This window comes from Terrapene carolina, unplaced genomic scaffold (assembly GCF_002925995.2).
Source record: "Terrapene carolina triunguis isolate 2854851 unplaced genomic scaffold, T_m_triunguis-2.0 Scaffold517, whole genome shotgun sequence".
Classification (NCBI taxonomy): Eukaryota; Metazoa; Chordata; order Testudines; family Emydidae; genus Terrapene; species Terrapene triunguis.
Window position 1 is genome coordinate 1,280,960 of NW_020664868.1, and position 14,144 is coordinate 1,295,103.

General features: G+C 55.7%; 1 protein-coding gene across 1 annotated transcript in view; it reads right to left on the bottom strand.

Annotated features, from left to right (window-relative positions):
* Window positions 1–13,026: 13,026 nt before the first annotated feature.
* CATSPERG (cation channel sperm associated auxiliary subunit gamma) overlaps window positions 13,027–14,144 on the bottom strand; it is a 37,205-nt gene continuing 36,087 nt past the window's right edge. Inside the window, exon 29 of the mRNA XM_029913197.1 lies at window positions 13,027–13,870. Within this exon, the coding sequence (XP_029769057.1) occupies window positions 13,800–13,870 (71 nt within the window). The 3' untranslated portion in view covers window positions 13,027–13,799. The remainder of the gene's footprint in view (window positions 13,871–14,144) is intronic.

Consider the following 14,144-nt stretch of genomic DNA (forward strand, 5'->3'; position numbering starts at 1 on the left):
TCTTGGCAACAAGGGCACACTGTTGACTCATATCCAGCTTCTTGTCCTCTATAACCCCTAGGTCCTAGACAGTAAATATCATAATGCCTCTATATAAAGCCACGGTATGTCCACACCTGCGTGCAGCTCTGGTCGCCCCATCTCAAAAGGATATATTAGAATTGGGAAAAGTACAGAAAAGGGCAATGCAAATGATCAAGGTGACGGAACAGCTTCTGTACGAGGAGAGATGATAAAGACTGGGATTGTTCAGATTGAAAAAGAGGGGATAGGACAGAGGTCTATAAAAATCATGGCTGGTGTGTGGAGAAAGTGAAGAGGGATGTGTTATTTACTCCTTCACGTCTCACACAGACCAGGGGTCACCCGATGAAATGAACAGGCAGCAGGTTTATAACAAACAAGAGGAAGTATTTCTTCACCCAACACACAGTCACCTGTGGAACTCCTCGCCAGGGGATGTTGTGAAGTCTAACTGCCTTCCAACAAGAATTAGACACGTTCCTGGAGGACAGATCCATCAATGGCTGTTAGGGTGACCAGATAGCAAGGGTGAAAAATCGGGACGGGGGTGGGGGGGAAATTGGCACCTATATAAAAAAAAGCCCCAAATATCGGGACGGTCCCTATAAAATCAGGACATCTGGTCACCCTAATGGCTGTTAGCCAAGATGCTCAGGGACGCAGCCCCATGCTCTAGGTGTCCCTAAACCTCCAGCTGCCAGAAGCTGGGAGTGGACGACGGGATGGATCACTCGGTAACTGCCCTGTTCTATTCATTCCCTCTGAAGCTGCTGGCACCGGCCACAGTCAGAGACAGGACCCTGAGCTATATGGACCATTGATCTGACCCAGTCTGGCCGTCCGTATGGTCCCTCTTCTTCCAGCCACCTTCCAATGCCACAGAGCAGTGCCACGCTCTCCCCCCCCCCCCCAAGATTAAACAGTCCCCTGCCTGCAGGAATTTCCCTGGCTCCAGCCCCCGAGGAGAAGTGAGCTGGGATCAAGCACTGGAGGCCAGTCGCTGCCCACCGGGCACCTTCCCCCCGCAGCCGCTGCCCACCCTCCCTAATCAAGCAGCTGACACGGGATGAGGAATCGGCTCCTGCCAGCTCTACAGATTAATTTCCTCCTGCTTTCCTATGACGTTCTCCCTCCTGATAGTTCGTTCACTGACGGTACCAGCCCAGCGCTGCCCGGCTCCTGCATCTCCAGCTGTCGCTGCAAAGGGCTCCAGGCGGGATCCGATACCAGCCCCTGGCCCAGTGCGTTTGGATACCGACCCCTAAAATCCTGCTCTAACCACTAGACCCCACTCCCCTCCCAGAGCTGGGAGAGAACCCAGGAGTCCTGGCTCCCAGCCCCCCCTGCTCTAACCACTAGACCCCCCTCTCCTCCCAGAGCTGGGATAGAACCCAGGAGTCCTGGCTCCCAGCCCCCCTGCTCTAACCACTAGACCCCACTCCCTTCCCAGAGCCAGGGAGAGAACCCAGGAGCCCTGGCTCCCAGCCCCCCTGCTCTAACCACTAGACCCCACTCCCCTCCCAGAGCTGGGAACGGAAACAGGTGTCTCGACTCCCACGAACACCCCCGCACCCACCCGCGCACGTACAGACAGAGTCATACAAATACACCTCACCCCCAAGCGCACGTTTGCTCAGGTACGCCCAGTTCACTGCTGCATCTGCCCGTCTCCCAGCCCCGTCTGTCAGTCCCATCCACCTGTCTGCCCTGGTGTTGCCGTGCGTTCTGGGGTAGGGGGTGTCCCGGGGTTGGGGCAGAGCCTGGAGCATCGGGGTCCTGATCCTCATTCGGGCCCCACGGCAACTCCGTCAGAGAAATAAAACCAACGGCTCGTTTATTAATGATTAATAATTATAACAACATCCGCGGCCGCCCAGACCCAGAATCACACCCAGCCACACCACCCCCTCTACCCACACACACCATCACACACACACCACGCCCTGGCGGGAGCACAAATACACAACTCTCTCAGTCACACACATCCAGTCAAGCACACTCACAGCCCCCCAGCCCAAGCAAACACACATCACACCTTGACATGCACAAGCACACACAATCACACACACCCCTCAACGAAACACACACACACACAATCACACGTCAGCCAAACACACACACATAATCGTGTATATATTAACCAAACACACACCTTGACCAAACACACACACACACACACACGCTCCCCTGAAGAAGTGGGTTTTTTACCCACGAAAGCTTATGCCCAAATAAATTTGTTGGTGTTTAAGGTGCCATCAGACTCCTCCTTGTTTTTGTGGATACAGACTAACACGGCTACCCCCTGATACTTCACACACACATACACACACACACACACACACACACACAGCAGGGCTCAGCCCCTCCAGCTGGGGGCAGCAGGGACACAGACACACAGAGTCAAACACACACACACACACACACAGAGCAGGGCTCATCCCCTCCAGTAGGGAGCAGCATCTCACACACACACACGCACACACACCGCCTTTGAGTTAACAGGCCCAAGCCCCTCGCATCCCTCCCTCTTTCGCTGCCTGGGTAGATTTATACTAAGCGAGGAGGCGGCTGGCGGCTGGATTAATTTATCGGGCATACGCGTCCCATTGTGGGGCCGTGATTCACAGCCGGCGGCTCGGCAATGGGGCCGGGGGCGCGGGGGGGGGCCGATGATGAATGCCCAATGCCCAAGCAGAGGAATGAGGTGTCGGGGGACCCGGGCTGTGCAGAAGGGAAGGAGGAGCAGAGCGCCGCAGAAACAACTACAATAATAAAGCCATTTATCATCGCCTGACGCTTGCCACTCAAGCGGGGGGCGGGGGGGGGGTTCTCTGGGGGGGGGCGGGGGGGGGGGGGGGGCGCGGGGGGGGGGGGGTGTTTTCCAAGCAGCTGGTTTTTAAGCAACATTGCGGCTGTGTTGGATGAAGGCGGAGAGCAGGGAGGGGAAGGCCTGAGCCCAGCAACAGGGGGACCATGAAAGGAAGGCCGGGGATAGACCCCACTCCCTTCCCAGAGCCGGGGAGAGAACCCAGGAGTCCTGACTCCCAGCCCCCCTGCTCTAACCACTAGCCCCCACTCCCTTCCCAGAGCCGGGGAGAGAACCCAGGAGTCCTGACTCCCAGCCCCTCTGCTCTAACCACTAGCCCCCACTCCCTTCCCAGAGCCGGGGAGAGAACCCAGGAGTCCTGACTCCCAGCCCCCCTGCTCTAACCACTAGACCTCACTCCCCTCCCCAAGCCAGGGAGAGAACCCAGCAGTCCTGGCTCGCAAAGGGCCGTGTGCCCAGGGAGGCCTGCTCCATAAATAAAGCATCGTCACGGCGTTTTCCTGGAAGACGCCTCTCTCCTCTCCCGGAGCGGCTGGGGACGTTGTTCTGTTTTTACAGCACTTGAGCCCTTGGAGCGTTCTCGCCACACGAGGCTTGGCACGGAACAGGCTGGAGCCTTCGCCACCCTCAGGCTCCCCTGCGGGGCTCTGGTTCCTCAAACAGCCCCGCAGCAGGGCCTCCCTGCACAGCATGGGGCTGGGAAAGGGACTGGATCTCTGTCCTGCCCTGGCAAAGGGGGCAGAGGGGGCGGGAAAGCAGAGCCCACTGTGCTGGGGCTATTCTCTGCCCCCCAGGGCCCATAGGGGGCGGATCGGGGGTGTAGCCTGTGCGCATTGCACTGTAGTTATTCCTTCCTGACTCCGAGCCCCCTGAGGTCTAGAAACATTTTTAAAATAATAAATAATCATAAAAGGAAAGCTGAGATTCTCACAGATTCCCATGACTCCGGGAGCTGGGGCTTTAAGAAAAGCCCCGAACCCCACAAGAGGCGTGCTCTGCTCCCGAGAGTCGGCAGCCGCTAGAAATACTCGGGCGAGGGTCACGTAGTCCCCGTCCAGCCCTGCTGGCGTTCTGCAAGGCAGGAGTTTGAGGGACGGGCCCGTCTCTCCCCCATCCCAGGACAAAAGCCTGAAACAGATGGGCCAGGCCTGGTCTCCCAGACCCCCGCTCTTCCTGGGCAGAGGCGCGGCTTAGCTCGGGCCGAGGGGCTGGACCGGCGCCTCTGGTTCAGTCAGAGGCTAATGAAGCTACATTAATCATCCAATTATACACCTGTCAGCATCAACACAAAGCCGGGAGTGGGGGAGGGGGCAGCGGAGCCCACAGGGCTGGGGGCAGAACGAATCGGAGGGGCACAAAGGCAGACACAAAAGATCTGACCCCGACAAAGGGAGCTGGGGGGATGTATGGGGACGGGACGGCTGAAACCCGAGGAGGAAGGGAAGTTGGACAAAGCGGCTCTCACCCCACGGCTGGCGTTTAAACACGGGGTGCCGGCCCAGCTGCCCCTCCGTCAGCTCGGCCGTTTTGGGGGTGGATGGATGAGGGCAAGGGGCTGAGAGCAGAGCGGAGGCGCTAACCAATAAGCCCCACTTCCCTCATGCAGCAAGCTACAGAAAACCCAGGAGTCCTGGCTCCCAGCCCCCCTGTGCTAACCACTAGACCCTGCTCCCCTCCCAGAGCTGGGGAGAGAACCCAGGAGTCCTGGCTCCCAGCCCCCCTTGCTCTAACCACTACACCCCACTCCCCTCCCGGAGCTGGGGAGAGAACCCAGGAGTCCTGGCTCCCAGCCCCCCTGTGCTAACCACTACACCCCATTCCCCTCCCAGAGCTGGGGAGAGAACCCAGGAGTCCTGATGCCCACAGTCAGTGCTTCGTGCGATTTTGGATCCCGACTGTGTTGAATTTCACACCTCAAGGGTGGGGGGCGGAAACCAGCCTTAAAACAAACTCAGGGGCTGCAATCCTCGCTATTGCTGGAATCCACACACCGCTACCCACGTGGAGATATGGGGGGGGGGGTGACAGTGAACAGCAGAGCTGTTTCCAGTGCGTTTCTCAGCCCCTGACCCCAATGAGGAAACCCACAGAGCTCTTACACGGGGGTGAAGGGAGAAGGCCAGGTGCTGCCCAGACCCCGGCCGAGATCAGGGCCCCCCATTTTGCCAGGCGCTGTACAGACACAGAGAGAGAGACAGCCCCTCCCCCAAAGAGCTTCCAATGTAAACAAAGGTGGAAGGGGAAACTGAGGCACGGAGAAGAGAAGTGCCCAGCCCAAGTTCCCCCAATAGGCCAGTGGCAATGCTGGGAACAGAACCCAGGAGTCCGGACTCCCAGGCCCTTGGTCTAGCCGCTAGGTAACGCTCCCCTCCCAGAGCTACTGGCTAACTCACGGCTTGCCCTATACCTCGGAGAGAGGCAGTTTCCTTGCCGCCTGCGGCCAGCCTGCCGATGGCTCCCCGGGGGGAGGGGGGAGTTAACACGCCTGGGTTCTCTTCCCATCTCCGGGAGGGGATCCCCGCTGACAGCGGGGAGCTGCGTCCGCTCTGCCCAGATCAGATCCTGACGGAAGCGCTGAACGCGGAGGATCATCCACGTTTTGGGACCCACGTGGGATCTCCTGCCAAAGCTCCCCAGGGAGAACATTCCCAAAAGGCTTGGTGCCCTAGGAAGGAAGGGGAATGGTTATGCTCTTATGACAGGCACCACCAGGGGGCGCGGTTCCACACAGCCTTCTCAAACTCATTCCCTCAATGTGCGAGCAAGTGCTCAGTTTCCGGGAGACATGTTGCGTACTCATTTTTCTTATGCAAGCCTCCGGGTAGAGGAGGGAGCAGGGGAGTTTGCTTTGAACTGTGATGTGAGTCACAGTTGCCTAGATTTTAAATCCAGAAGGAGGTTCAGCTAGGTGATCACTACACAGGCCAGAGAACTTCCCTGAATGAATTCCTGTTTCAGCTACAGCAGATCTGGATTTGAAACTAGGGTGACCAGACAGCAAGTGTGAAAAATCGGGATGGGGTGGAGGGTAATAGGAGCCTATATAAGAAAAAGACCCAAAAATCAGGACTGTCCCTATAAAATCAGGACTTCTGGTCACCCTATTTGAAAATTGCCAGTGGTAAGTTGCTCCAATGGTTAGTTACCCTCCCTGTTAACATGCTACCGTCTTATTACCATGAGCTGAAAGTCACAGCACAATTCTAAGAACCTAGTCCCCCACTGCATCGAGTACTGCAATCCGAGTGCTAGTGCCCTAAACTCACGGCGAGGAGGGAAGAGGGGATGGCAGAGTTAATTATCTCACAGCCGTCCGGAGTAACACTATGGTTAGAAAACACTGGACCGTGTTCCACCTCTCCTCTCTGAAAGATCTTTGAAGAATTATACCTGTGGTTTCCTTGGCTTTTACTCCTCCGCCTCCAATCCCTCCAGTTTGCACTGAATACCCTAGTGAATTGTGCTTCTACCAGATGCAACCAGAACCTCTCCTCCCTGTGTGTCATAGTGCCTCTACTGCTCCCCAGATTCTGGAGATTCACCTTTAGTTCCCATGGCTCCCACTTCGAGAGCAACAAGCAATTCTGAGTGCCTCAGCTTTTTTGGGGGGGGGGGCGGCCAACTTGAAATGCCTTAAAGTGCCCTGAGGTTCAGAAAGTGCCCAGCACCCGCCCTCGGAAAGCCAGGCCCCTTTAAGGCAACTCAAATGGGGCTCCCCCAAAAAATCACCAGCCACCTATGGCCACAGGTCTGTTAGGAGTGTTTGTATGGCGGAAGTGCCAGCTGAGATCAGGGCCCCACGGCCGCGCAGGCAGAATTTACAAAGGGATTTCCTGCGCGTTTCACAATCCCAGGCTTTCGGGGGGGCATTCCATGGGTTGGGATCACCCCCAACACCCACGCATGGAACCCAGCTTCCCTGCGGCTCAGCCCAGCCCCCAGGTTTGAAAACGTTAGCAGCAGGTTTCTGATCTGGTCCCCAGAGACGCGGTGCTCCACGCAGCACCGTGCGTTCTCTCCCGCCCCCGCAGCTCGGAGCACCACAGAGTAATCTGCTTAATGAGACTTTAATCAGAGGCTCTGGTACAATCATTTCCAACGGATTTTATAGACTCAGATTAGCAGGGTGGGGCTGGCGAAGGAATCCAAGAAGAGGCAAACAAATCAATGCAGGGATCTTACTGCATAAACCACAAAGGCTGCTCCATCCTTCCCAACCCACCGAAGTACAATTCTAATCTGACCCTAATCTCTCTAAATGAGGCGGGCATCAGAGAGGCAGTGTTGCCTACTGGATACAGCACTGCTCTATGACTCAGGAGATGTGGGGTTCTATTCCTCCCTCTGGCCTGCTTGGGTGCCATTGAGCAAACCCCTTTCTGTGCATGGGTTTTCCCATCTGTCAAATGGGGATAGGCCTTTCTTAACGTGCTTTGAGATCTATGGATGTTAAGTATCATTAGTAGGGCAGGTAAAAAAAAAAGACAGCGGAGAGGGAAATTAGCAGTGGGTGGGTGTTGACGAAATTGATCTCTGGTTTTCCCCCAAAAAGAGTGTTGGGAATTCTGTCCAAATTTGGAATTTTTTTTTTAAATTCCAAAACCCCAAAATTTGAATTCAAATTTGTCAAATTCGGGATTTTTTAAAAATTCCCTAAATTCGGGAGGGGGAGGGGGAATTAAACTCTGTCCAGATTTGGATTTTTTTTTTAATTTCCCCAAAGTTCAGAAAAAAAATCAAAATTGGGAATTGGTTTCTCAAAATTCAGCCTATTTCAACCCGTTCTAACTGTCGGAAAATGGGGACAAGGGGGGAATTTCGCACAAATGTGTCTGAAAATTTCCCCCTTTTTCCTTTTGAATTTCAACCAGCTGTAGCCACTGTCCAAGTGAAATTTGATTCACTGTCCTCTGCTGGCTGGAATGATATGTCCTCTGCCGTGTCTCATATGCCCTATACTGCTACCTTCGTGGGATCCTCCTTTCGCACAAAGCCCCTGCACTTCTGGAGCAGGATGATCTGGGTTCTATCCCCTGCGGTTGAACAGCAACCCATAGCAACAGCCAAGCCAAGGTGATTTTCTGCTACCTACCTAGTTACCACATCCACACACAATATCCCAATCGCACAGAACCAGGAAGATACTGAGATCCGTCACCATCATGAGAGGACGTACAGGTACCAGCTGGAATCGGGACCCAATTTTGGTGGGTGACACACAGACCCCGACTGAGATCAGGGCCCCGTTGTGCCGAGCGTTGCACAGACCCTGACCGAGATGGGGGCCACACACACAGAGGGAGAGACAGTCCCTTTCCCAAAGAGCTCACAATCTAAAAGGGTGGGAGGGGAAACTGAGGCACAGAGCGGGGAAGTGAGTTACCTGACATCACCCAATAGAGCCAGGAACTGGACCCAGGTGTCCTGACACTCTTCCCCCCCCCGGCCAGTGATCTACCCACTGCACCGGACTGCTTGGCCTGGCTGTTTGTCGAGGTTTCCCATAATAATGGTACGGGCACGGGCTAGATAAGACATCAGACGGTGCTTGGTGGAGGGACACCTCGTCTCTCACCCGGCTGCGCAGGCTCTCTTGGGGTCACCTCCTCTGGGATTCCTGTTCCCGAACCCCATCACAGCTCAGGACAGGGGCATGGTACTTATCTGTGGTTTGGTGGTGCCCTCTATTGGGACAACATCAGCATTACTTCGTCCTCTCCCCCCCCCCCCCCCCCAAGATCCAGGCGAGGACGAGGGGGACAGGCAGAAAACGGCTTTTGGCCCTGGACGAGGTGTTTGGATGGGGGTAGAGAAGCGCCGTCGAGCTGAGCGGAGCCGGGCCTGGCTCGGCCGATGGGGGGCGCTTGGATCGCACGGCGCTGGGAGCCCTGAAGGGAAGATTTGGGTTTAAACTGGGTGGGGCATTCCCCAGTCCCCAGCACTGATTTCCCCCTCCACCCCTGTGCCCGTTCCCCTGGAGATGCCAATCCCCAGTGCAGCACACCTTTGCCAATGCAACCTGATGCCATGTGGACAAAGGTGGTTAACTGAAACCACTGGAAGAAGAACAAGAGTACTTGTGGCACCTTAGAGACTAACGAATTTATTTGAGCATAAGCTTTCGTGGGCTACAGCCCACTTAGGTGGCTAAATCCCTTTGAGGATCTAGGCCTAAGTGCCAAGCGAGGGGCCCTCTGCCAAGCATACTTTGCGGGTGGCGCAGGGCCAAGAAGCCGAGCCTCTCGCATGGACGTGAGGATATGTTTTGGTTTAGCTTAAGTTGATGGTAGGAAGGGGTTCCAGCTAACGCCAAGCACGCCGCTCTTAAACCAAATAAGGGGGCTCCCTACACGGACACTCCCGGTTTAGGTAAACAAAGACACCGCTGGTTTTGTCTGGACTCGAAATGGGATTGGGCTCTGCCGATAGACAGGGCAAAGACGCGATGAATCGGAGGTGCTGGGGGCTCCCAAACTTGCATTTTACCTTCGCGCTCACCCCCCGGCTCCTTCCCGCTACCAGTTAAGAAATAATTGATTAGATTTTTGCTCCTCCCCACGAAGTTCTTTCTAGAAAGCTATTTTTAGCCGCAATTAACCTTTCGCCCCCCATTTCTAGGTTAGCTGGGCAAGTGCTGGAGGCCGGAGCCAATTTGTTTAATTAAAGAGAATTAAGGGAAGAAGTGTCCCCAATTGAAGCAGGAAAAATCATCTGTTTTTAAGGTAGTTTTTTTGGCCACGGGTGTCACATGGAATTAGCAGAGAATGAAGGATGCTGGGTTGGAAGAAAGGGGGCTTGTAATCCTGATGAAAACAGAAGAATCTGGGCTAATGGGTGATTGGTAGGGTGGGTTTTTTCTCTTCTCATAGAGGCTTTGTGTCAGACTTCCCAGTCAGAGGCCCTAGGAGAAACGTCTCATCTGTTTTTCCAGCACTCTGATCCCTAAAATAATCCATATAACAGGTACATAGTGTTTTCAGCCCCAAAATTCTACACCCAGATCGCGTCACCTGATGCCGAGATGCGGCTGACTCTGGAATGTGGTACAACAGCCATTTATACAAGGTCCCTCACCCAGCACTGAGATGCAGTTACCTCTGGGGTGGAACAGGGCAGCTGTTTATACAGGGATCCTTCACCCAGCACTGAATTGCAGCTGTCTCTGGGGTGGAACTTGGCAGCTGTTTATACAGGGATCAAATGCAGCCACCTCTGGGGTATCTCCTCATTTGAGAGCCTGCCAGCGTTAATTAAGGGCTTGTCCACATGGGGAAATTTACCCGCTGAATTACAGCAGTAAAATAGCACGATCATTATATCCGTATGACTCGGCTGGGGCATTTCTGAGGCAATGCATCAAGACGGACTGGATGGAGTAGAAGGACTTGCAGAGCCAACCCCACTTAGATGGGACTAAGCCAGGAGAAGAAGAGACGTGAGAAGCTAAACTGGGAAAAGGCACTCAGCCCGGAATAAGAGTTAGACCAGTCTAGAACTACAGTGGTATAATTATACCGGTAAGTTTCCTCGTGTCGACAAGCCCCGAGTCGTTAATTAGAGTAGGGCCCGAGCCATAAAGCCAGCGTGTAAACTCCCCTACATTTCAGGGGGGTTGGGATCTAGGGTTTTTGCCCAGGACCATCTTTACCCAATAGTGGACTCGGAAGGGGGGGGGGCACTTTAAAGATGGGAAACTGAGGGACAGAGCAGGGAAGTCACCAGCCAGAAATCAACACTGTGAGTCTGGTGCCAAAGCGAGGAATAAAACTCCGGAGTCCCGACTCCCAATCCCTCCATTCTCCCCACTAGAGCCCACTCCCCTTTCAGAGCTGGGGAGAGAACCCAGAAGTCCCAGCTCCCAGACCCACCTTGCTCTAACCGCTAGACCCCGCTCCCCTTCCTTAGGCACGAGAGCATGAAGGGATCTGAGTGTAACAAGCCGGAAATGCCTTACCTGGCTAAACCAGGCCAATGCTTCAACATCCTTCAAAGGAGCCCACAAAAGGACACAGTTCTGTCCCGCTTTCCCTGGCGGGGCTAATTACCCCTAACGAGGGCCATTAGCGCTAATCACCTATTTATAGCACATGTTGGAGCATTTCTGGTGGCAATTGGGCCCAGATGGCTCTGACTTCAGCAGCCGGGGGATCAGGCCCATGATGCAAAGCGCTACTGTCCCCCCCGCCCGCCTAGGGGAACCCCCTTCTCTGTTGGCACTTGCCCTGTAGTGGGGATGTGAAACATACAAGCCATCCGGCCCCTGGAGTGACCGGGTCCAGAGCGTACTTGTAACACACAGGCAGTTTCTCCGTTCTCCGGCACCCAGTCCAACCATTCACCCCAGTGCTCCGTGGCTGTAAAACATTACCCAGGGAGCATTCTCCACTCGTTTGATGTAGGGTGACAGAGAGCCAGTAGGTAAATCGTGTCTAGCCCTGGGATTTGCCCTAGTTCAAAGAGAACCCAGGCACCCTGCTTCCCATCTGCCCTGCTCTAACCACTACCCATCCCTCTAGCCCCTAAGCAACGCTTAACCCTTCCCTCCTGGCCTCATCCCAGCTTGGCTCATTCCGTTTCTGCCTCCCTGAATTCCCTCCTGGCAGCTGGAGACGCGACTCTTCCCCGCTTGCTGTCCCGCGGGGTTTGCGGCGCGGCTGTTGTAAACAGCTGCCGTGTCCTGCCCCAGAGGCAGCTGCATCATCGTGACAGTTTCAGTGGTGGGTCCTGACTGTGACCCGCTTTGGGAGGGGAGACACTGGAGGGGTGGTTGAGAGCCTTACAGTCCGTCTGCGGGGCTCGGTTTGTCCTCTGGCCTTTGTTTCTTCCGGTGGGAATTCAGACCTGGCTGGCTTCTTAGTCTCTACAGCTGAAAAGCCAGCATGGAAATCGAAGCTACCGGCCGCCGGGCTGAAAGCAGCGACCGTTATCTCTCCGCGAGGACGATAAATGGCAGCTCCTGATCAAAAGGAGGCCGGGACTGACAGCGCCGGCTGAATGGAGAGCCGCGTCTCTGGGGTCAGGGCTGGACTGCACCGGCGACGCTAGGCTGCTGCCGCGGGGAGATAATCCTGGCAGCGCGGCGAGGAGGCTGCGATGCGCGTTTATCAGCAGGCCGTTGCAACGGGAGCCGCCTCTTCTCCTTGCTGTGAAAGCAGCACGGCGAAGATACTGCCAGCTGTTTCCTCCCCAGCGAAGGGCAGGGTGCGAGGCGCAGGCGGGTGGCCGAGCAGGTCGCGGCCTCGCCTGGGATTCAGGAAAGCGGGTGTATCTTCCTGGCTTGGCCCGCTGGAGGACCTTGGGCAGGTTGCAGCCTCTTTCTGTGCCTCGGTTTCCCCATCTGTAAAATGGGTGTCATGATCTGGCTCTACTGAGGAAAAGTGCTATGTGAGAGGTAGGTGTTAATAAACCTCAGGTGGGCTGAATTTACACTCCTTGAAGCCAAGGAGATGGGGGGGAAGTGGTTTTAAGCCACCTTTCTGCTCCCCACAAGCTGGCCCTGTACTAGCCCAGGGTGTAATTTACAGCAGCCTCAGGGCTGCTCTTAGTTATGCCAGCTGTGGCTCACATCCCAGACAGGGCCCCATCCCAGCATGCTCCTCTTGGAAGGGGGAAGGGTGGCCTAGAGCCAGCTGGTTGCCCCCCTACCCTAAGACTCTCCCTGTGTCAGGGTAGGATCCTGGGCAGCACAAAGCCCCCCACCCCCAAGTTGTGAGCTCAGTGAGTTGGTGGCAGGACATGGGATGGACCCAGGAGTCCTGGCTCCCAGTATCCTACTGAGAAAGAAACCAACCCATAGCTAGAAAGGCCTGGGTGGAAAAATGTCGGCTTGGCTGGTGAATTTCCCCACCCAGCATTGCTCCTCGGGGACCCAGCCAGCCTCTCGGCCAGCTCCACGGCAGGTGAGGAACAGGTCCAATGAGCCGCACCGCTTGACGCCAGCTGGGGATCTCGCCCATTAACCCCAACGGAGAGATGCTGAGTTACATCAGCTGGGGATCCATCCCTTAGACCATCAGGGAGCATGGAGCTCAGAACCCAGGGCAGAGCATTTCCCCTGGAGTGGTCGGCGCCAGTTCTGGGGGAAGCAAGAGATTCAACTCTCCAACTCGGGATCACCTCCTAGACAACGAGAGAGTTTACTGAACAACCGAAATAAGACGAGAGTCCCATGGAGCCTGGTGCAGGGACCAGCTAAGCCAACGCTCCTGCATTCACATGCAGAAACAACCTTGCCTTGCTGCTAAAGGCTGGGAAACACAAAAGGAATCGGAAGGAGACAGGAAGATTTTCATTCGTTCAGCAAAGCGAGAGATTTCGACATGGGAATTCCTGTATCCAAAGGTCCCGCTCATCGCGCGGGAGCTCTCGATCCTGCTCAGACTGGCGCGGCGGACCTGCCGCTCGCTGCCCTTACAGTCATGCCTGGAGCTTGGGTACCATCACGGATAAGGCCGGGGGCAGCGAAATGGGCGGTCAAATGGCGCTCCTGTTCCAGTTGAACTGGGAAAGGCCGGCTGCTGCTGGAATACCGGCCGCCGTTCTCCACTGGTCTGAGCCTAGCTGAGGCGTTTAGACCAACACCCTGTGGGTTCAGGTCTTTGTAGTTCTGATTGACTATCGTTTGCTCAAGGGCTACTGGAAAGCACTGATCCCCTCTGCTTTAGCCAGGAAAAGCCGCAGAGCGATGCCGGATCTGAGCAATAACACACCCACCACGGCTTGGGTCTAGCGAGCCTGACTGGAATCGTCAGACAAGTCGGTGACAAAGGTCCCGGCCAGACGCAGAGAGCAGGGGAGGAAGGGTTGGGGCTCTCGGGCTGCTGGGGACCGCGGAGAGGAAAGGCACGTTTGGATACAGGCGGGGACTCGCGATAGGGATGATGGGACGCTGGGGGGCCAGTTCTTCCGTGCTGCTCCGGGGCAGGTGGCGGTTGCCGCTGATGCAGGTCTACAAGGGGGGCGTGGGGTGGGAGCTTCCCTGGCTTTGGCTGGAGTAAGAGGTGAAGGTGATGCTGGACTCTGGAAGAACAGAGCAAGGCAGAGTTGGAACAGCTGCTGGGCAGGGAGGGGAAGGCAGTGACATCTGTGTCCACAACAGTGACATGCAGCAGGGCTGTCACACCCCAGCATACCAGGGGCCCAGCATAGGCATCCACCTGCACTGCTCAGCTAACCCAGGCTCTTCCCCGGGGGTCAGCCAGAGCCCCTCCCATCCACACAAACAACCTCGCACCTGCATTTGGAAATGGGTTAGAATCCGGGCTAGCTGGCCCAGCTGGGGGTGGGTTAGAAT